Raw genomic sequence first — 23324 nt, forward strand, 5'->3', positions numbered from 1 at the left:
GAAATATTTGTGTTTGATGAAATATTCATTGGACAGGAAGCCAGGTCAAAAGGCGTTGTGTCCAATAAACACTAAATTTAGTGGAAATAATAAGTCGACTGCATGTCACAGATACATCACCACTTGTAAATACTTGTCACCACATGCACAGGTTTCTGTTAAGTACTTAAACAGAGCATTTTTGTGAAGAAGCCCCACCTTAGCTGTATAAGGCGGAATGTAACTGAAGACGAAAGCGATGCATGTCCGAGAAATTAAATTTAAAAAGAAAATCTCAATCCGATGGACTTTATTTTTATATGTATAAACACAACATAAATTACTGATAATATGACTAGTACAGACATTTATTCAGTTTCTTAAAAACACCATAAAACTCTTGCATAATTTACAAAACATGGTGTCCCTGTGCTATCCAAGACACATCTGTGCCTTTGTCTCCCCAGACAGAGTTCTTTATACCTTTACTGTCCCTTTTTTTTCTCCACAACGAATATTGGGTATTTAAAACAAGGAGATTGTTTTCTTTCTTTTTTTTCTGTTTAAAAGCATCTCAAGAGAATAAGACATTTTTGATGTTTACAGTGCTAAATCTGGTATACGTAGTAGTGGCTGTTTGGTGACGATATCGCTAATGTCAGAAGTCTCTGATTTTGAAAAGAAACAAACATTTGCTCAAGGACACTGCTCGCTGTGGGTGTGTGAACTCATGAGCCCCCGTACTTCCAGAGAAGTGCAGAGATGCATTATGTAAACATTTCCTTTGCTCTTAGAATACTTTGTTGAGACAGATTTTTCTTGATTAAAAAACAAACAAACAAACAATAAAACAAAACAAAAAAACACACACCTAAACTAGCTCACTGTTTCCCCAGACACACAACTATTCCCCTGCTTGAGAGTCCAGAGTCCAGAAGGATTGTGCTACAGAGAAACTGACCTGTAATTGCCATGTTAAGGCTTGGTGTAGTTATACATTTACTCTGTAGTCCCAAGGTTACAATGCACAGCATTGTTGTTGACTGCTTGTTTGTTTGTTTTTTTTCTGTTCTTTTTATTTCCTTATAAAAACACATGGACACTCAGGATACATATCAGCAACCCGTGATTACAGTTTCCTTTCATTTCATTCGGTAGTACGTCTCTACCAAGACTAAGTCTCTTTGGCAGACAATGGACCTCGTATTGTTACCTCTTCCCAATTTCACTTTGCCGAAGAAAGTGGATATTATTAGCGCTGTCTGCTAATTCTGGGTACTGCTCGATTGAGAGCACGTAGTACCCGTCATACCCCAATACTTTCCCACTACTTAGAAGCTGCCTCTTCTCTCCCTCTGTCCAGGGGCGAACCCCCTCCTCGCCGTCGCGCACTCTTTGCTGCTCTCTCGCCCACGCGCCCGCAAGAGCGCGCTGGCGAGCCAACTCGACAACCCGCGCTTTCTCCTCATCCACAGTGGATCCGTAGCGGATGTGAAGCGCCAAAGCCCCGGCGCGGACCTCCACGTCTGCAAAACGGCGGGTCCGACTATCCATGACTGTGGTGGACTGGGAAACGGTCACGTTGACGCCGTTCTCCAGAGTCTTGTGTCCACTCGTGAGGTGCAGAGCGGCAAGGTCAGCGTCTGGAAGGCCCGGCTTGACAAAGTAGTGCGTGTCCCTTCCTTCTATAGTGAAGTGAAGGTCTTCCAGGTAGAACGCGTTGTTCAGGATGGTCGCGACCTTGATGCAGTCCTCGCTGGCCACGTTTAACGTGTGAGTGCGGATGCTGCCCTTGTAGATGGCGAACATGACGGCTCGTCCGATGGGAGACATTGCCGCTGAGAACCACAGCCAAGACTTTTCACCTCTGCGACCTCGACTGAGATGGACCTCCGGCAGCCGCTCGAATGACAAGAGAGAGTGCGCTTGTCTAGTTACTTCCTGCTGGACCCCAGAGATGGACTGTAGGGAAAGTGCAGTGAAACGTTAATGCCTGAACATGGCAGAACCCGACTCTCCAGGCTATTTAGAACCTGCTTCTGCTCTGCTTCAGAGAGTTTTTTCCCCTCCCTTCCCTTTTCAAGCTGTTCTCAAGCCACAAGTAAAAAAAAATCCCCCATGACAGTTTCACAGCAACACTTTTTTTGTGTTGAAGCATTAGACTCAGTTCTTGGCATCAAAAAATGCCAAGAATTACAATAGTAATACTACATATATGTAAAGTTAGACAGTGGTAGATGTTAAGCTAGTAACTAAAACAAGACAGATGGAAGTGCACTCTGCGTATTATGTGTATTGCTATGGAAATGCAGCCCAATTAAAAGTGATATGTAGTAAAAAAAGAAAGCAGCCAAATACTGGTTTAAAAGAGAGAGTGAGAGAGAGAGAAAGTCTCTGTTATCTGTAGGAAATTCAACACTATGAGAAGCATTTTCTGTTGAGTTGGCGTGTGTTTTAGTAGTTTTAATTTCCACTGTTTGATTCATTAAAATAAAATGTTACAGATATTAATTGTACCCACCGGCAGATCGTCCCAGAGCTGACTCTTCCTCAGTTCATACGAGGGCAAGCTTAAATCAAATTTTGGCACTGGAAACCCAGGAATGGTGTTGTGAAGATGAAAGCCAAAGGTTACAAGCCAGCTGTTCACATCTGTGCAAGACAAAGGGAATAAGTAAATAAATAAATGAATAAATGTTTATAGATAAATGTTATTGGTGCAGAAGTTAATGTGCGGAAATACTGGCGATAAAATGAATGGTTAGCTGGAGCAATAATAGTCATCGGCATGTTTAACAGCAGTATCACCTTACCTGCTACATATTCTCTCACTTCATGGACTCTGCTGATGGGGTTGTTATTTCTGAACATGTACAAATTGAAAGGCGCCGGCTCTTTGCCAATGTTTTTCCAGGTGGATACATCCGGAACAGTCCACCTTCCTGACATTATGTCATAATCTCGCTCCCCAAAGTGCAGCAGTTTGGTCAGCGGGTCGTACAGTCCTCCATGAAACCCGAGCACAAGCTGGAAGTCGGGGTTGGAGTCGAAGTAGATCTCACCGTACGCCGTGTACTGCAGCTGTTTGACCAGGAGTCCGTTGCTGGTGAAGACAGCCAGAGGTGTGCCGGTGTTATCACAGGCGATGTAGAACTCCTCTCCACTGCTGATCTCCATGGCAAACAGATGGCCTTGGAGGTCATAGTAGAACGACGTGATCTCTGAACTGGAGTGGTTGTACACATGTGTAATCCTTGCTGGGTAGCTTAGGTCTGCGTAGAAGTACTGCAGGTGTTGGCCCAAACTGGTCTTGGTGGATACTCTGCGGCCAAGTCCGTCGTAGCGATACTGAATGGTCCAGCCGCCGCTCTTGCTGTAAACCCGCACCAAGAGTCCTTTGGAGTTGTACTCAAAGATCTCTGCTCCCCTCTGACGCAGAAAACCGTCTTCATCCATTCTGTATTGAATATCTCCAAGGCGAGTGATGCGGTCCCTCAGGTCGTAGCGCAGAGGAAGGAGTCTGGCGCTGTTTCCTGCGTTCAACAGGTGCAGGTTTCCGTTAAGGTCGTACGTGTAGCGCCACATCACTTTGTCGTTCAGGTATACAGTCTGGAGCTGGCCATCCACATCGTACTCATAACTATACTTGGTGGTGTTGGCAAAGGGACCGATCTTGATCTCTCGCTTTGTGACTCGGCCCACGTCGTCGTACTGGAAAGTGATCCAGTACATGAGCGACCGAAATATCTCGTACTGGATCTCCTTGATGCGTCCGTGTGCGTCAAAGTGTTTGGTGTAGGTCATGACGGCCGTGGAGATGATCTGATTTATGTCGTAGTAGATGACGCCAAACTTCCCAAACTGCTCAATCTTTCCCGAGATGTCGTCAAACTGGTATAGGTCGATGGGCAGCGGCGTTTCGTTGATGACGCCCTGCACGCTGGTGACGCGCAGGCTGCTGTCGTAGGTGTAATCGAAGCGCGCGTTCACCATGCCGTCCTCGCTGAAGCGGAAAATCTGCCGGTCCACCAGGGGGCCCACTTGGCGGTAACGAATGGAGCAGATGAAGCCCTCGTTCTGCAAGTTGACCGTCTTCAGCACGCCTGCCATCTCGTCATAGGTGAAGCTGACCCTCGTGCTGTCGTAGAGCATCTCCGACAGTTTGTTCTGCCTCCGGTACCTGTACAGGACCCTTCGCCCCGTGCCGAGGTGAGCCACTCTCAGCAAGAGGCCGTCTTCGCTGTAGTCCACGGCCACTGAAGCGTTGCTCTCCGGGGGGTGGTACAGGTTCCTGTAGTAGCCCACGGAGCGGATGGTCTGCATGGTGTAACGGGCCACACTTGGCATGGTGACAGCAGAGAGCCGGTCGAGAGAGTCGAAGTCGAATATATACTGCCGCTGACTGTGGAGCAGGAGAACCATGGACTGGAGAGAAGAGAGCAAAAAAAGGAGTTGCATGAGATTTATGCATAATGGAGTGCGAGCAGTGTAAGTAAAAACTAAAAATTTAAATAAAAAATGCACCAAGTAGCATTGACTAGCTCTGCGCTGCCCTTTGCGTTATCTATTAATGTAGTACACAGCTTAATATTAAATACTAGACGATGGCACGGCGGAGTACTGTATGTTCTTTGACATGGATTTAACTCTTTGATTAGTGTAATTGTGGTTCATTTGTTGGTAGAAGTTCACTTCAAATGGGTGCTTCCCACAAAAGTTTCATCAATTCACAGTGTATGCAGTTTGATCTCTCTCGTATAGGTTTACTGGTTTCTCTGATGTCAACACTAAAGCATGGCTCCCCGTGCTCCCTGAGATCTCTTTGTTCCTTATGTCAGTGTTGACATGGCCTCTCCTCTGGGTCATGCAGTGAAGAAGTGGCTTAGAAAATCAAAGTCAAATTCTATATTGTATTTTCTTTTTTTTAGCATATTATACGAGAGCAAAAATCATTAAAATCGATGTGTGTGCACAAGGTGTCGATGGTGGCAAAGATGAGCGGAGAGCCACAGAGACTGGACAAACCACACTCTCTTTCCTTCAACAGTAACATGTTTTCGGTAAATGAGCGCACTTTTAACACCTGACTAAATATAGAGACGACACAATGGGCAAAAAAATAGCACCATGATTACAGTAATTAGGAAAAAATCCTTCAAGGATACCAATTCTGATATGTTCCTGTAGCGAAACAAAATGGACACTCGTGAAAATTGGTTTACCTCTAATTTTCACGGCAAAGGGGGAAAGGAAACAAAGGGAATTTGATAAAATTGCAGGAGGTTCGAGGAGTAAGGACTGCAATCAGTGCGGAGAGCTGAAGGTGACTGAACTTCATCAGCACTACATGCCGCACTAAACTCTAATTAAGTGAATTATAAATAATTAGGGTCAGCAGCTGGTTCTATTCTATACTGTTTTTAAGGGAGCGTGCACATACTGGATTTGGTGGTTGCATAACAACACTAATGTAATCCTAGCCTATGTCGAGTGTCCAGCGTGTTGTTTTTCTATTTACTCAGTTCTTATTAACTACTTCTAAATATAGGTTTGTGGCGGCTGCGCGTGTCCAGGCTTTGTTTGCCTCTGCTTGTTTTCTGGTCTGTCTCCTGCCCGAAACACAGCTTCATGTATGGCTATTGATGCGCTGCAGAAAAACTGTCGACGACAGCAGGGTACGCTTTAATAATATTTCAACCATTTCTTTAATTTGCCCCGGAATAGAGCTTTTTCACAGGAGTCAGTGTTGGCTTGTCATAGTTGGAAAAACGCAGGTGTAATTAATAACACTCGGCTTCCAATAGAAGGGCTTACGGTGAGGAATGCAGACGTGTTCACACTGTGAAATGCACCTATGCATTCCTTCAAAGATCTATTCTTCTCTGCCGAGTACACGTGGATGCAGGTGCACTCGTTTTTATCCAAAGCTTGTGAAGGATGCTCATAAATCTGCAATTAATGTAAAATGATTACCATATTTGCTAAGTACCTCTGCAATAAGCAGAATTGCATGCACGGGGGCTGGCAATTATTTCAAAAATAAGTGTCTACAGAGTGACCTTTGCTTCCTGTCAGGGTTTTGATTCACCCTGTAGCCATAATGGCCACCCTGCAGTGCAATATATCTTGTATATTGCCTGCTGTGGTCATTTTATTTTCTCACCTGCTCTAGGTAGGTGTAACTCCATATCTTCCCATCAGCAAACACCCTGGAAACCAGGCGGCCTTGGCTATCATACTCGAGTCTCTCAGTGGTGGGACCTCTCTGCAGGGCACTAATTTGCCCGCTGCTTGTGCGGCTCACATTAACCGGCAGTAGCTTACTGCTGGGCACCCAGAGCACTGGGTGGCCCGCTGTGTCGTATATAATCTTCAAGAGGAACTTTCTGTGGTCGTCATAAATCTTCTCCGTCCTGAGGGTGCGGTCGTAATCGACGGAGAGAATGTTCCGTCCGTTCACCTGTGGGGAAATTTTAATTTGAGAGTCAGAAAACAACGATCATACTTTGCCGTTCGGTAACACTAAAAGAGACATTCTTCGCTTTGACGCCACTGTGTTTCGTCTGCCAGGCTCTATAAAGTGTATTCACGGATTTCTACTACAGTTGTCACAGAGATTAACACCCCCCTTCACGAGGCTCTTTAAACTGAGAGACACTGGCAATTGTTCAGGTGAGCATAAATCACTGCCTCCTAAATTTAGTGGGGATGAAAATTACTGTGAGGCAAAGCAACCGCCGAAGTTAAGTTCATAAAGTCGTGTAAACCATAAATCTGAGTCAGATTCTAGGAAGGAAGGAAGGAAGAAGAGGTGAACTTATCGACTGTACTGGAATATTGATACTATAAAAACTGACGTTGTGGAATCAACTCCTGTTTTGAAGCCTCCAGATTTGGAAATTCATAAATGTCACCTGCAACCAGACACATTTTGGACAAAACCAGCTGTCAGTTACACTCATAACTGCAGTGCTTTATGGTATTTTTTCCTCTAAAAGTTAACATTACATTGACACCATTAACTCCTCTGGAAAACATCATTATAAAAGTGGAAATTTGGCTCATTTCCACATAGACTTCAATTATTTTTGCAATCAACGGCGTTAACCCCCTGGCTAACTGCTACTTCCGTCCTACTTCCTGGGCTTCGGTATTCATAGCCGGATGACTATTTATATGTGCCTATTTCTTTATACAGTCTGGAATAGACACATTAAATGCAATGATTATCAGTTGCATGTGCATCAAAGATAAAGAGAGGGGGGGAAAAAAGAAATCCAAGCTTACCCTAAGTTTGCGTCCAAACACGATAACTTTCCCTCTGGCTTGTTCCTTACGGAAACGCCACTCAACCAAGTTCTGCCCACTCTCCCCTGGCAGGCTCATGTTGCGTCTGGCTACAGTTGGGTTGGCGGCGCCTGCCAGGATGTGGGGCTCGGTCTGGTAGTGGGTGTCCATCCCGTTGGCATAGGTTATCCTCAGCGAGTTGTCGAAACCAACCTGGTAGCTACTTCTACATTGGTCTGGGGAGGAAAAAAAAAGGTTTTATAGAACAGATAAATAGGTGATTACGCAGCAAAACTAAGGTTATTCTTGGGTTTTCTGAGCGTATGCTTGTGTCTAATCTTTAATACTTGAAAGTCCAGTGTGTAAGAATTGGTGACATCTAATGGTGAAACAGCAGATTCTCAGGAATCGTTGCTTGGCTGAAAAGTAAAAAAATCTAATTGCGAGATTCTTGCTCCATGTCAAGAAAGACTTCATTTCAAGTCACATACATATATAATGGAGCTTAACCAGTATCTGCTCTTTTCTATAATCTACTGCAAGGACACATTTCTTACATAAGGAATGTATTATTGACAGTCCAGTACAGCTCATATGTGCGTCACAGGGTATAATTGCAGTCTTTACAATGTGAAATTGATTATTTCTTTATTTTATTAGCATAACAAGCTTCTGCCTGAAAACCGTGGCTGGTTTGTCTATGACAGGCTGCTGTAGAGACAAGGTGGTAGCAACCTCCATGAAGCATAATGAATAGCCTAATTCTGAGGTGTTTTTATTTTACACACTTTTGCAAACACACTTACGGGAGCGAGTACAACTTCTGCCAATGCAACCCAGCAACATTTTTACACACTGGACCTTTAACTAGACCATCTGGCTCTGGCCCAGAGTAGAAACCATTTAGACACAAGGTTGATAAGTCTCCCTGAGTCGCAAACCCACACACTGAGAGAGTAATCACTTACACTGTCGTCTGTCAGACCCTCTGAGCCCCAATGATACACGACTTAAGCTTACTCAACATTGCCCCCGTGACCCAGACACAATGACAAATAACGGCCCACAAAACAGCGTCAGGAAGACGAGTGCCACTTCCTTACCCTGAGCCAGGGTGTAGAAGGCACGGATGGTGGAGCTGTTGGTGGTGATGCTGATTTCCTCCTCTGTCGTGGAGCTCTCGACGTCCACCGTCAAAGCGCTGTTTATGTCCGCGTACAAGTTATTCACCATTCCGGTGGGGAACGTCACGTTCATTAGCCGCCCCTCACTGTCATAGCTGTGTGACAGAAAAAGAGCATCGAATGACAAGGCCTTGATATGTATGAGGGCTCTCATAAGCCACAGTGTATTCAATTATCAGCTCTCTCACCCTCGCTGTGTAAGACCATCAACTTTATTGTAATTAAAATGTCATTTTCTTTCTTCAGCACATGAGCAAATGGATGTCAGACCAAATCACAATCCAAATGTTTGATAAGGGAGAATGACACATCTTCCCCGGCTATCAGTTTTATACACAAAACCACAGGCTGCTAATGAACGGAATTATTTGGATGATTGATGTGTCACTATAATCTCGACTGATTGCTCTGCCTTTTTGTTATGTTAAGGATATCATTCATGGTGTAATGTGACATGACATGGACTATTATAACAAATCAAATTATGAGTTGGTCATTTTGTTAAACTTTTTTTTTTTTTTTTTTTTATAAATTGAATGTATGCATATGAATGCAATATGCTGTTGTAAACCAGCACATGCTGTATGTTACTCCTGTGCTTTCTACAGCACAGAGCATATGGTTTAGTCTAGGGCTAAAATGAACAGCTTTTTTCACTCGGGGAAACACAGGGTTGTCCCAAAACCTGGTCTTGTTTTGTCCACAGACCACAAAAATATTCAGTTTATGGAGCAAAGAAGCCAAAAAATACTCCTGTACTACTATTGGCCCTTAGTCAAATAAAACCAGATTTGATTAGATCTCGGATTTAATACTTTGTTGCTTTGCCTCACAGTAATTTACTTTATTGATGAAGCCGAATTTCATAATTACGTTTCCATGACACACAATCACCCTCGAGCCGTTTGTAGGTAGGCACCGTTACCAACTGCAGAACCAACTTGTGCTGAGCTGTGAGACTGGACACATAGCAGACATTCTGTGTGTCTGTGTGCCGTGTGGCTTAAGGTTGGATATTAAAACTCTATAGGATAGTTTAAACTGCCTACTCATCTGTAAGAAAGTTTGAGTATTTTTTTCCCCCCCATTCCTAAACATAATATTATCTGCCAGAATGCTAAGTGAACTTTCCAACATATTTTGCATTAGTATGCAGAAAGTAGGAGGTGTGCTTAATTTATGCCATGTGCTGGTTCCAGCTGCAGAGCAGCCTAAATGATGATCCTGCCAGCCTCCATTATACTTACTCATAGAAAGTTGTCCAGCCAATCTCTGATGTCTTGGTAGCCAAGAGGCCGTTGTTACCATGGTAGGTGAGAAGCACCAGCTCCTGGCCTTGTGTTGTCAGAGTTTTCAGTCTGCTGTTGGTGCCCATGGTCAGCCAAATCACCTGGTTGTCGGGGGCAACAATGCGCACCGGCATGCGGTTGGGATCTCTTCGGATTCTCAGGGTGTTGCCGCTGCTGTCGGTGACGGCTGTGATGTCGTTCTCCGTGCTGTAGCTGAACGTGTATTTCAGGTCGCCCGTGAGCAGGCTTGCAGTGTGCTGGTGGGTGCCGTTGCTGTCAAACATGTACAGCTCCTGTGCGTCAGGGGAAGCCACCTCGTATGTACCAGCGCTGGAAGTCAACGTTGGCCCATTTTTATAAATGGCCCGGATGCGGATGTTGCCCAGGTCCGCCACGTAAAGTGTTCCATCTGGAGCTGCCACTAAAGACGAGGGAGCATTGAGCCTTGCATCTTTGGCATAGCCGTCTCCTGTCTGGTAACAGTCACAGTTGGCGTCGTTCTTGCAGTCGCAGTCGGAGGGAACGCCGGCCAAATGCGTTATCTCTCCATCCACAGAAACCTTCCGGATCTTGCTCATCTTTCTCTCATCTGTCTCTGCTATGTAGATGGCGCCGTGGAAAGATATGGCAATGGAAACGGCCGATTCTAGAGGGGTCAACTGTGCTCTCCGACCGCCGGCCACGCCGCGCTCCAGTCCGGCCAACGGGCAGTGGACGGGTCGGCCGGCCGCGATGCTCACTTGACCGTTCTCTGTGATGCGCAGGACTATGTTGTTGTCCAGGACGTACAGCGAGTTGTCCATGGGACTGACTGCGAGGTCTGTGGGCCACTCCAAAATCACCTGAAACACAGAACATCATGAGATTAATTACCCCAGCCTATTCATAGCCGTTATTTATTTATTTATTTATTAATTAAGTCCAGCTGTGACCTGAGCCCAGTTCATTGTGTGTGTTAATTAATGCAGAATAACCAAATTTGCAGATCACACTCTGAGTGTAGCAACACAAAATAGAGGTCGAGTGTGTAACATTTAGGAGGATTTACTGGCAGAAATGTAATATACTACTCTTAAAATAAGCATTTTAAATATAGCTTTTGCTTCATGGGGGGTGCTATCTTGTTCAACTAATGTTTCTACAGCGATAGCATTTATTTTGATGCAGAAGTGTACTATGCAAGGAGGTGGAACATCCTTTCTGGTATGTGAAGGCCATCGTAGCTCCCAATGCATGTGGGAAATCCACTATTTCACGATTAGAAGTCTAATTATTACACACTGGACCTTTAATTCAAAAACATTCATAATCACAATCGCAACATTTAATATGACTCTAATCTAATCTAAGTCATCGTCTGTGGGTAAAATGACCGTATACATCAGTGGACGTGGGAATAGCTTTCCAGTACACAAGTTTATCAAACTTAAAATAGGCCAGAAAGAAAAACAAGTAACATGTGAAGTTAGAAACCCTTGAGTTATAATATTATCTCTTATCTTAATGTTGTGTTAATCCTTTGCAATCCTTACGTGACTCGTGCCGGCGCCGAGACATAAAATTGAATCAGTGATTCTGACCACAGAGACTGTTGAGATTTTTGTTTTTCCATCATGCCGTCTCTCCTTTATATAAAAATCTAACTTGCGAGTGAGGTCTGAAGGATCTGGGTTTTATTCCCTGTGTGACTATAGTATAGCTTCAAAATAACCTTGAGCATGCACTTCATGCCTCCCTGCACCATTTGTGCTATACTAACTGGCACTGCAACCTGAGAGAGAAACTCCCGGTGGGAAAAGGGGCTGGGAAGGAGGGGTCAATTAAGTACGTGGAATTAAATCCAGTAAAAAATAATTTCACACAGAAATATCTGAAAATATATCTTTAAAAAAAGCTCCTATTATTAACTGAACTATTGTAGTCTCCCTGTGCCCGTTTGACATCAGTGTGCAGAGGCAGTCTACTAAAACAACTGCGTCATTAAAACTGTAAAAACTGTGCTTTTCTCTTCAGGCTGATCAATAATAAAACATACTGCCACTGAGGCTGCTGCTAGTTAAACTGCACTGAGCCAAGTGTCTCGCTTACAAGCCTGAGGATCACACAGTCTCGCAGAAAACCCACGTTTTTACCGGCTCAAAGTTAATTAGCAAAAAAAGTGACAAGATTAATCCCTTGTCTACGTTATTTTACACCCCCCCCCCTTCATGTTCACCACCCACACATGTGTGACAGATTTATTTTTTCTTCTGCGTACAATAACAATATTCTTATGTTATCCCCGTTTCCTCCCCTGCTTCCTTTCCCCCCTCTTAATGTTTTTTATTGTTATCTAACCTCTTGAAAGGACACAGGGATATATGCCTGTCAGAGTCACCGCCTCTGACTGTGTTACAGTTCTTCCTCATCTAAATGCTTTGTTTGCACTCTTCCATTTTTTTTTTTTTGCGAGCCAATCTGCATTAAAACGAAAGAAATCTAATTAAAATGTAAATTGGTTAGTTAAAAAGCAAACAAGCAAACAAAATGGCACATTATAAGTGAGAGGTGGGAGAACCTGATCCTGTGGCAGTTTCACTCTCGACAGTCAACACATTTCATATAAAAAAATCATTTTATATTTCTTTGTTATTCACCTTTAAGATGTTCTCAAAGTCTTAGAAACTCTTAGAAATGAGGAGGGCTATTCACATAAAGCTTCACAGCAAGAAACAATGTAATGTTTCTTCCGACAACTGATTGCGTAAGGCCTCTTCTTTTTATGCCGCCTTCTTCGCCGGCGCTGTGTGGATGGTAAATTGTGTTGGTCAAAGCCAGTCGTTGCTCGGGAGCTGCTGAACGAGAGGTTTTTCGTGTGAAGCGGCAGCGAAGCCACCGAGTGCTGCTTCATTATCGTGTGCGGCGTAAGTGTCCTCAATCCTGAGAATATTCTCGCCGAGCGCTCGTACACAAATTCAGCTCCAGCCACATCAAAACAAGCCCCCCCAAACTGAATAATTATTCATCCCTTCTTATCATCTGCCATGACCTGAAAACTCATCTCTTCAGTAGACACTTGATGTCTCCACTTCCAGCCTAAATCACATCCCTCTCTCTGAGCACACATTTTCCTCCTGTACTTTGGGAGAAAATCTCCTGCTTCTCGTTTAGAGCTGAATTGAGTTGAGGGGGAGGGAGAAAAAAAGGCACATCATAGCACTTTATTGGTATTCTAGAATGTGGAGCTTATTCCACTAATGTCTCTTCTCTGGATAAGATATATTAGTTAAATGGCGTTTTTTTTTAATTAAACCATTATTTAACTCGGTGAGTTAACACAGTTTGGCCCTGGAAGAGACGGGCAGTGCAAAAAACATGTAAATCCAGTCCTGCAAAGCAAATGTAATTTCTCCTCTTCACACATTATGTGGCTGTGGAGAAAAAAAGAATGATGGAGTGAAGTCTGAAAACAGTTTTTCTCCAGTGTTCTGTTCAGAATATTTTGGGTGTGTCTAAAAATGTGGCTCAATTATGCACACGTTTGCATAACTCCTCCTCAAACCCTCAGTGAGCTTCATCAGCAGTTCACCGTTCTGCCTTTGGTTTGAGATGTCAGTGTCATACACTGACTGTATATTAAAAAAATGTAGCGCGGACGGGAGTTGATTTACTAAATTAGTAAAAATAACTCATTTAAACTAACCAAGTCTTTTTCTCACTGGATTTAGTTAGAGGTCTCAATTACGAGCTCCGTGTCGTCATCAATAGCACCAAAGATGCCGCTTTTGTAAATTATGTATAGATGATAAGGTACGGTACATAATGACGACAAAGCTCCATCGCATTTTAAAATAGATCATAGAGTGAAAATGATCACCGTTAAAATGAATATTGCAGGATCGCTCAGAAAATTCACCATCAGACATTTTCCTCAAATCAACCCATGGTTCCCACCAGTGTTTGCTATTTTAACTGTAGCCGCGGCGGGTGCTAAGCAGAGAGGAAATAAAAAAAAAAGAGGCATTTGCTTCACGTCTCGCTCTCACTCAAACATCACTTGCCCCTGAAAGATCATCGTTCATGAAATAAATATGTGTTATTGCAAATGAAATATAGATGCAGTTATGTAACCCTCTGCATGTCAATGATGAGTCACGGGTGAGCACGCTGAAAGTGGGTTAAAGGGGGGCACAAGGTGGCGCTGTGGCATGCTTAGAAAACCCCGCCGTTATCTGCGTGTGGGTCACCTGATTGATGTCCATGCTGTTGTCACAGGTCAGAGGGCGAGCCGACGTCAAGTCGTTGGAACCGAGGAAAGTGGAGATGATGCCGTTCTGGTCCACCTTGCGGATTGTGGTGCCGTCGACGAAGTAGATCAGGCCGTTCTTGTCCACGGCAATGCCTGAGAAAACAAAGCCCCACAACGCTGTGAAGACGACAACAAAAGTGGACCTGCAGCTTTTTCTCGGCTTGCATGACTCGGTTGGATGGAACACGACGGATACATGTGTCACGCTTGCCTTCCCATTATTCAGGTCACTGCAAAAAGCACACCTATCAATAATTCACACGCTGCTTTTCTGGTATTAAATAATTTCTCAGACAGAAGTGGGAAAGGCTGTATTCATATGGTACGGTATATATGCACTCGCCACGTCTTGTAACCTCTCTTTCTTCCTCTTAGAAAGGAGGACTTGGTGAGGTGGGGGTGTCAATGAGTGGTGCGTTTGGGACGTTTTTTTGACAGCGGCAATCATCAACAATCTGCACACCATTTTAGAAATGAATGAGCTGGGGAGCGGAAATGACAGCTTCGGCCAATTTTAGATGAAAGGGGGTGAACGACAGTTGCCATGGTGACAACTGTGGACTAAATTGTCTTGGTGATTGAGTGTCAGCTCGGAGTTGGAAGTTCCAGCCAAGCCAATGTGGAGCTACATGCGGCGAGACTATTTTCTGTTCTCCGCCGCGGTTCGTACACGCTGTGACTTTGGGTTTATTGTTCAAGACCGAGGGAGTCTCAATCTCAAGATCGCGTGCAGTTGAGCTCTGGGTTTTTTGTCGGTGGTTAAAATGTTCTTAAGGAGCATTATGTTCACTTTTACCTCCAGGTGAATTCATTTTTCAATGAAGTCTTTAAACACTTGCGAGTGGTTTGGTTTGACCCTGTGGTTCGGCCGGCACAAGGTTGCTATCTGCTAAATCATTGACGAGCTGAGGGAGCCCACAGTAAAACCTCGGGAGCTGGCTATCTGACAGTCTGAGATTCTCAGACAGATGAAAGGTGTCACATTTGAGCAGAGATCACCAAATGTCTGCGAGGAGGCAGAAAAAAATGGAGCCATCTGCTGTTTCTTCCCTGGTCTCGGCTTCCACCCACTTCATCATTAGAGATGCTCCCTCAAATTTCCTTCACTCATGCCTTTATCGCCCAGCTAAGGCAGAGCTGTTGCAGTTGGCATTCAGTGCGGGCAACAACGAGCGCAGAGCAATTCATCTTTGCCTTTTCATCCAGAAGAATTGAGGAAAAAAAGTGAGCAATCGAAGCACAAAATGGCCGTGTGCTATTTGAATGAGGACAGCGGGTTGTTGCACAGTTGCTTTTGACGTGTGGACGGCTGTTATTTACTCTTACAATAGCTGCATGGGTGAAGAACCCAGATATTTACAGGGAATATGTGTTCAATAGCTCTGCACTTCCACAGCTGCTCCTGATCTAGAGTGGTCAGTGATGTGGGTCTGTCAAGAGGGGTGTTTTCTTTTTATCTGCACACAAAATACCTCATTGGACACTTGCAGGGAATGACAAATCAATAAACAATAAATGCAAATGATTATTATCATTTGCACGACGGCGGCCACTGTTGCTCGGTGTCCACCGCAGCATTATTCATTTACTGCATGACAGTAAAGAATCTTGAATCTTGGAGCCGCGCACACCTCCAGTTTGATTCCACGTTTTCCAGAACAGTTGGAGGCATGTTCTTGTCATGGTTTCAAAGACGACGGTAACCATGGACACTTGCTCGAGGATATATGAAGATATCCGCCAGTACCCGCACATGGACAATTCAGCAATCAGAACAAAAAAACGAGGAAATGACAGCGAGCAGTGGTGAGAAATCGCGACTACTGGAAGGTAATATGAGGTTACACGTGTGTGGAACGCCCTCACTTGGACCATCATTTGGATCTGAATGTAACCACGGGCGTGAACATCCTGGACATCTGTGCTTAGCTCTGTGAGCTAACTCTCAGCACTGGAAGAACACGTGCATAAATGGACATTTTCTTTCACTAATTTATTTAAAAATGTTGGTAAAACTCCCTTAATTCTTAGGTGTCTGAGAATAACTCTAGGCCAAACCATTCAATTATTCCAACCAGGTGCCAGAACTCCACAAAGGCAACGCTAGTCCTCTCAGCTCATGGTTAGTCTGAACAAGTTAAAACGAAAGGTGTTGGTAGGCGGCAGCTGCGGCAGCGCACTGCCTTGATTTATATTTCTGAGCCGACAGACCTACTTCAAAACATGAACCAAGGGCTAAATTTGTACATTAAAATCTGCACCCAGTCATTAAAATAATGGAAATCTGGAGGCTCCGAGTTGGCACTGAGCCCCGTGGGCACATTAATTTAAATCCCCATCACTGTGGTATACCTCTCCACCTCTCCATTAAGCTCAACATCTTCATCAGTATAAAAACGATACCTTTGGGTCCAGTGAGAGAAGCCTCTGGAGCTTTGCCTCCGTCGCCACAGTGGTTCTCGTCGAAGGGCAGACAGTGTTCGCCGGTTCCTGCCACCACCTCTGCGTTCGACTGCAGGTCCTTGGTTCCGGTCAAGGTCTTGGGCCGGTAGATCCTCCGGGAGTTGGTGTCCGACACGTACAGCTGGCCACTCACTGGGTTAGTTGCCAGGTAATATCTGTGTGCTGGGTTGTTGCTGCGTTCAAGATAATAACTCAGTTATATATATATATATATATATGTGTAGTCATTGCTTTTTTTTTCTTATAAATGCCACAACAGTGCAGCTAAACAGACCATTAACACTGCTAATATAAAACGTGACCTAGTGCAATAATCTCTGCAAAATACCTGCAGGAAAAAAAAAAAATCTAAATGTCACCCTATACCCCTAATGAAATTTAGCCTGATTTTCCTTCTGAATAAAACATTCAGTCAAGAATATCACTCCACTGTATCTCTCCAGAGAGTTAACACTGTTTTCAGTATGCATTTAATTTGTAGAAAATACTGAGAAAATATTCTGAGGAAATTCATGGCAGTGTAGGGAGTTATTTAAGGGCTAATAGCAAACTCCTGGATTCCACTTAAGACTAACAATATTAAAGAACCTCCTTCAGAATCACATATTAGCTTTAATTGGCTTCAAAGTGTTGACGGTGAGTTAAAGCTGATGCTCGATCAGGTTGTTTTCTTCTCATTAGGAATGCCATTTTCTAAAACACACACTGTAAAATGGCGGCTTAAGTGGAGCATGTTTTCTTTCTCCCTGTCCAATCGCAGCTTTAAAACCACCTTATTATCAGTTCAGTCCTTCAGTCCTTTACGGGGACAATCAAGTGAAGACGGTGACACAAAAGACTGCCTCTGTGGTAGTTTCATCTGGATGTGGATGCAGGGGCCACGTGTTGCCAGGACGACACACACACACACACACACAAATGTTGACTCACAAGCTAAAATACAATATCAGCTATTTTTGTGCGAGAATTTCCTCAGCAGGAGAGAAGAGGGCAGAGCCTTTGAGAGAGGATAAGTAGGAGACACAGAAGGTTGAAGAGATGGACGTCAAACCAAATTTAACTGCAGTGGGGGGGTTCCAGTTTACAAAGCAGAAATGACAACTTGTGCGCCAGATCATTTCATTTGTTGTTGCTCCCCTGTGGGGAGAGGCTTTTGGAAGTGGCAGAAATGACTGGCTGATGTTAACAAAGAGCAACAACTAATGACATTGCATCTGTTGCTGCTTATCTGCGTCTTTCTCTCTGCCTTCTTACCAGGAAATTAAGCCATTTCGAATCCACGCAAATATGTCGTTAGATTAAAAGTCAACAGATTTCAAAACACGTGATTGACTGATACTTAGATTTGAATAAAGCCAATTAAATAATCATTTTCCCCTTTGAAACAAATTCAAATGTGACAAACTATTGAATTAACCTTTTCTATTAAGGCAGCGTTGATGCATAGCAGGTGATTAAGTGTCATTAAAGAGCTCAAAACAGAGGCTGTTAATATGAAAAACAGCCGGCTTTACAGTGCAGTCGTAAACATGGCTTCTCTGGTTGCACTCCAGCTTAATGGTACCTCAGTCGATACTGGTTGGCTTTGGAAGTAGGATAATGTGACAGCAAAATAAATGTGGCAATGAAACATCTTTGTAAAATGATGAAGATGGAGTCGTAAAAACCTGACAGCCTTTATGAGTCAAAGTAAATGCCCCAAAATAGACAAATGCAAACAAGTTCCTAGAGAGAACTTGCGTCTCATGAAGATGAACATGAGTAACTCTCCTTTTTTTACAGTCGACCTGCAGGGGGTGGACGCCATAAATGAAACACCTGTGCGAGATTATGCAGTCTCGTAAAACAGTCGCGCAATAAATAAAACCTTTGTGAAGCTCCTGATGTTAAGTAAGTTGCGCACTAATTTTTTATGTGACGTTTTAAGGTACCTTGCACCTGATATGTTATTTATCTGTTTGGGGCTTTTTTTTTTCTCCACTTTCCACATGTCCTCTTCTTTTAAGTGGTTGTATAACTGTATACATTTCATATTTATCTTGTTTTCTCTTGTGATTTTGCTCTGGTACTTCGAGGTGCAGTGTGTGACGTTGAGGAGGGTTTGTTGGCAGAAACTGAATATGCTTTAAAAATACTACTACTAAATAGTACGGAGAGTTGATGCATGATCTCTTCCCGTTCTACTTACTGCACAGTATCTTTTGTTAAAGTTACTCTATATTATCATGCATCCTAATGCATGTAAACCTACTGTAATACTATTAAATTGAAGCGTTTCATTAGAACTCTTCCAGACTGAGGCCCAAAAAGGTGTTTTATCGGTAATCAGAAGACCCCCAACTGATCCAGAAACACCTAACAGTTGTAGAGTTTGAGGTATTGCTGCTAGTCCATAATGCCAAGATTAAGACAATTAATCTAAGCAACTTCCTAAATTTATTGGCTTCCTTTGGACAGAAGCACACAAACAAATAAAACTGTTGTTGCCTTCTAGCACTAATCCATGTAGGATTCACTTAAAATAAAATACGGGAGCAAACATAAGTCACACGGGCTGCCAATGACCCGGTCATCTATCCTGCATCAGCAGACCTGCACCGACATAAAGAGGAAAATAAAAGCAAAGTTTCTCTCGGTGACAAATCAGCGTGCACTTCATTGCAGTGGGGAGGCTTTATTTTCTCAGGGGGTCAATTAGAGCTTACAGAGCTTACAAGGAAATACTGATACAGGCACTAATCAAACCTACCCTGCACCTGCAGCTAGACGTCAGTGAATGGGAGCCGTGTACTAAAGGAGGGAGCTGCTGTGACATTCATGAAACAATTCGGGCAAATTGATGTTGATTTTAAATTCATGCGACAGAAACGTATCAATATCACGTAATTTTGTTGTCACACCCGGCGACGCTGCCGTGATTGCCAGCTTAATAAATTCATTCCGGTTTACTCTGCGCTGCACCTTCGGGCACTTATGGTCAAGTTAATCACCAGGACAACACGAGTGCCAACAATCTGCATCGTCACTCGATGCGACGCTGCTGCTGTTGTCTTAATCATGAATACAGAGCAGTTGTGGAAGCCCCTGCGGATAAGAACATCTGCTGAACCCCATTACTTGAAATGTAATTAGAAGCTTCACGACGGTAATGTTAATTGCGGCCGCTGTTGCACTGGACTGCATTGAAATGTATACGACGACGACGACACCGGCGGTGTATATTTACATTGACGTCTTGCCTTTATGTAATACTTAATTCTTCAAATCTGTTCCACTGCGCGTCGCAGCATTCTGTCAGTAATCACACGGCACAGATGCACGCTGTGTAAGACGACACTCTTTCACAGCGTTCAGACGTAATCAACCTATAATTGGTTTGTTATAATTACACGTGCTAATCACTGGTGCCAAAAGGTGAACGTGAAAGGGAGAGTTACTCGTGTATTTATGAAGCAGATGATAAGGATGATGATGTATGTAAAGCAGCAAGGGGAAAAACATGCACTAAAATAACACACCTACCTGTGTCTAAAGTCTTTATTTCTATGACAGGGTCAGGAGGAAGCAGGAAAAGAGGAGAAGAATCAGGATCAAGACATTTGCAGATGTGCAGAAAGGGAAACTTTGACCTTTTTTTTATTTCCATTTAAGGACCAATCACTCTGTCTTTAAACTGCTTTGGCAACCTTCTTTTTCTCCACATGACATATAAACTCTCCTACAAATGAAGCCAAATGCACGGATCGCCCCCTGGTGGCTGGCTGCAGTGTCTTTCATATACCTATAGTCTATGCACCAAAAACCTGGACATAGTCTTCCGGTATATGTGAAGTAAAGGAGTTAGCCACCAGGGAGCGACGCTGCAGTCTTATGTTACAATTTTGAGGGAAAATAGACAATAAAGCATGGCACATGTAAGTGAACACCGGTCAAATCACTCGAGGCTTCACAACAGGAGTCAGTTTTGCGTCCGTTTTTATGCCTATTTAGTCTATTTTAGACGATGCATAATGTATAATCCACCTCCTCCTGATCTCTCTGCTCATAATTTCTGCATCTAGGGATCCCTTAATCAAAACAGTAACAAAAGACTTTAATGACAGCATGGGATCATGGGAATTGTTGTCTTCCCACCAGTGCCAGTGAAAATCTGTCAATACGGACTCAAGGGGTTTCGCCCCGGAAGTTTAGTAGCAGAGGGGCGGCGGCAATGACAACAGTCCTGAATACAAATATGGAGTTTTATAAATTTAAAGAGTCGTGGAAAAGCCTTTCATTGTGAGGTTTACACCGAGTTATCCTACTCATCTCGAATCGTATGTGCGATGCTATACAAAAATGTGGTGAAACATCCCGATTGACAGCTCAGAGAGACTGGAGGTTGGCGGAGCGTGACCTCGTCTTGTTCCTCAGAGCGTCTGGGGGTAGGAAAATACAAACAAACTCAGAAAGACAAAATCTCCCCCCTTGAAGAGTAAACACATCCTCTCGAGAAAGTCAATCCAGAGAAAGTGGAGAGGTGGGACTGTGGCCGAGAGACACAAACCACAGAGAGGGGAAAAAATATTCCACTCCAATCTCCAATCTCTATAAAAACCTCATTCTGCATTACCACTGCTCTCCTCAGTTTGACCACTCATATTGAAGTATTGATTCTGCTGTTGTTACATTTCCCACTAAATGTGGACTTTACACTCACAGCGGCTGATGGAAGTTCACAGAGCCCCACGTGAGATGTGTTGTGCAGAGACCATGCGTCACGTAATCTCTTCAGCGCGTCATGCAAATATACAAACAATGACGATATAGTATATTTATGTAAAGAAAGTGGGACTCCTTTCCTAATGTAACAGTTTAGGTCTGTATTGCTTTCTAAAAATGTGAAGCTAAATTTAATTTGGTGAGCACAACAAGTCTTCATCGCAGTGTTTTATGTATCTCTCTTTGTAAACGAAGTAAAATAGGTGCTCGGGGACAGAAAGCATTTCTTAAACCATTATTTATCAGGGAAAGTGTTGCTGAGCATGCACGCTCCTTAGCAGCGGCATCCTGTTTTCCTCTCATGCTGATGTAATCTTTCCGATGCTGGAGCGGCTAAAACACTGTGCAGGTACATTAGCAGGTTATTGAGGAAAGGGTGGTGTGTTTTTTTTTTTTTCTTTTCTTTCTTTCTCTCAATCAGTGACTCAGTGAACATCCATTACACTAACTTGCACACCACAACCCGCCGCGTCGACAGCGCGGCGACTCGTGTACTTCCGAAGGCGGCCTTCATATGTTTGTCATCTCTGCGTCTCATGTAGGATGAGAGCGAAATGTACATTTAATCAACACCTGCTACTTTGAAACAAGCCAACTGGCCGAGTCAGAGTCATTGCTGAGAGAAGCCAAGTTGGCATGAGGGTGTAAATCATCCCAATTACACGCTGAAGACAGGATGTCTTTCCTAATTATGGAGATGGATGGGGAAAGGATTTCAGATTTCTATGGGCAGAATAAAGATGTGTGCGAAACAGGAAGTCAGTCCACTGTGCCATTTTATTTCCCCCCCTCTTCCCAGTGAGGACGAAATGTAAAGATGAGTTCAGATTCTTTGCGCTAATATTAACATTAACTGTATCCACACCACGTTGTCATCATTATCACTATCACATTACACTAGATACATTTTTATATACCCTTACTATTCATACATCAAGCGTGACAAATAACCAGAACCCTGTAATTTCTTTCTTTCTTTCTTTCTTGTAATTTGAACCAAGAAAGGAAAAAGAAAACTGTGTCACGGGAAGAAACGCGGAGTCAGCATTATAGCGAGAACGAGCGAGTGCATAGTCATTTTACTTGATGAAAGGAAAACGACAAGAATAACACTGAGGAGAGGAGAGGTTGCTTTCATTGTTCAGGAGCTTAAACTTAACCACTTTACTACTACAAGCCCAACTTTAGGATCTCTGTCCGACAGTCCACCTCCATGTCTGAATTTATTCTGAAGTCACGTGAGTTTCTTTGAGATCCTGAAAGCCCTGGAATCTCCCCTGGAAAATCATCTAGTGTGGGGCGGGCTTTAGTATTTTAATGTTGTGCGGTCAAAACGCACTTTCTGACTGGTTAGATGTGCAGAAATGAAATGCAGAAAATATTGACCTAGTTTTGAAAAGATTCAAGCTGCAAAATCCCCCAGTGACAAGTTTACATTGACTAAATATGGGTTCAAAAGATATTATTGGTGTATATCTGGTTTGCAAAGGCTTATATGTTAAAAAATAATAAAACAGTTAAGATAAAAATAAATAGCCTCCATACAACAGGAACTTACCTGAGCTCCATGATACTTGTGACATTGCCAGATGGGAAGATGCGGCGTATGTAGTTGAAATCTCCAACATACAGACTTCCATCGATGCCCCATGCCAGAGCCACCGGCGCCAGCAGCTTGTTGCCTTGGGCCTGTCCGTTACAGCTGGGGCACGAGATGCTCCTGCGCCGCCCGTTCCCCATGACGGTGGCGATGACAGGAGGCTGGAGAGAGATGAACTGGTTCTCCCCGCTGCCTTTGTAGAGAATACCTGCGAGACAGTGGTTCAGTTACTCGCAGGTGTGGAAGCCCGGTGTATTTGTGTCACTGCTCACGGGTAATGGGCTCATTATTTATCCCTTACTTAAACTCAGAGTCTCTTGAGATGCATAAAAGACGGATACGGAGAGAAAGTGGGGAACATAAAATGGCCTACAGTTGATTTAAAGAAATATATAACATGTTAAAGGAAAGCTTTGACATTTTTGGGTTCCACACTGATTTGCTTTCTTGTGGAGTCAGGGAGAGAAACTCAA

General features: G+C 43.6%; 2 protein-coding genes across 6 annotated transcripts in view; one reads left to right on the forward strand and one right to left on the reverse strand.

The window, feature by feature from the left end:
- Positions 1-22009, forward strand: part of ctso (cathepsin O) — a 39459-nt gene extending 17450 nt beyond the window's left edge. For all 5 annotated transcript variants that reach the window (XM_044040039.1, XM_044040041.1, XM_044040042.1 and 2 more), the window contains one exon: positions 13994-22009. The gene's annotated coding sequence lies outside the window, so the exon portion shown is untranslated. The remainder of the gene's footprint in view (positions 1-13993) is intronic.
- On the reverse strand, positions 273-23069 carry LOC122778751 (teneurin-3-like; the record flags this gene model as incomplete). Its single annotated transcript, XM_044040848.1, has 11 exons — positions 273-1941; positions 2501-2631; positions 2793-4404; positions 6143-6439; positions 7267-7502; positions 8370-8545; positions 9698-10581; positions 13966-14120; positions 16431-16663; positions 20013-20033; positions 22810-23069. Coding segments are annotated over 11 exons (4758 nt in total), but the record flags the coding sequence as incomplete, so codon positions are not given.
- Between the last annotated feature and the right edge of the window lie 255 nt (positions 23070-23324).

This window comes from Solea senegalensis, linkage group LG12, assembly GCF_019176455.1.
Source record: "Solea senegalensis isolate Sse05_10M linkage group LG12, IFAPA_SoseM_1, whole genome shotgun sequence".
In the NCBI taxonomy this organism is placed as follows: Eukaryota; Metazoa; Chordata; class Actinopteri; order Pleuronectiformes; family Soleidae; genus Solea; species Solea senegalensis.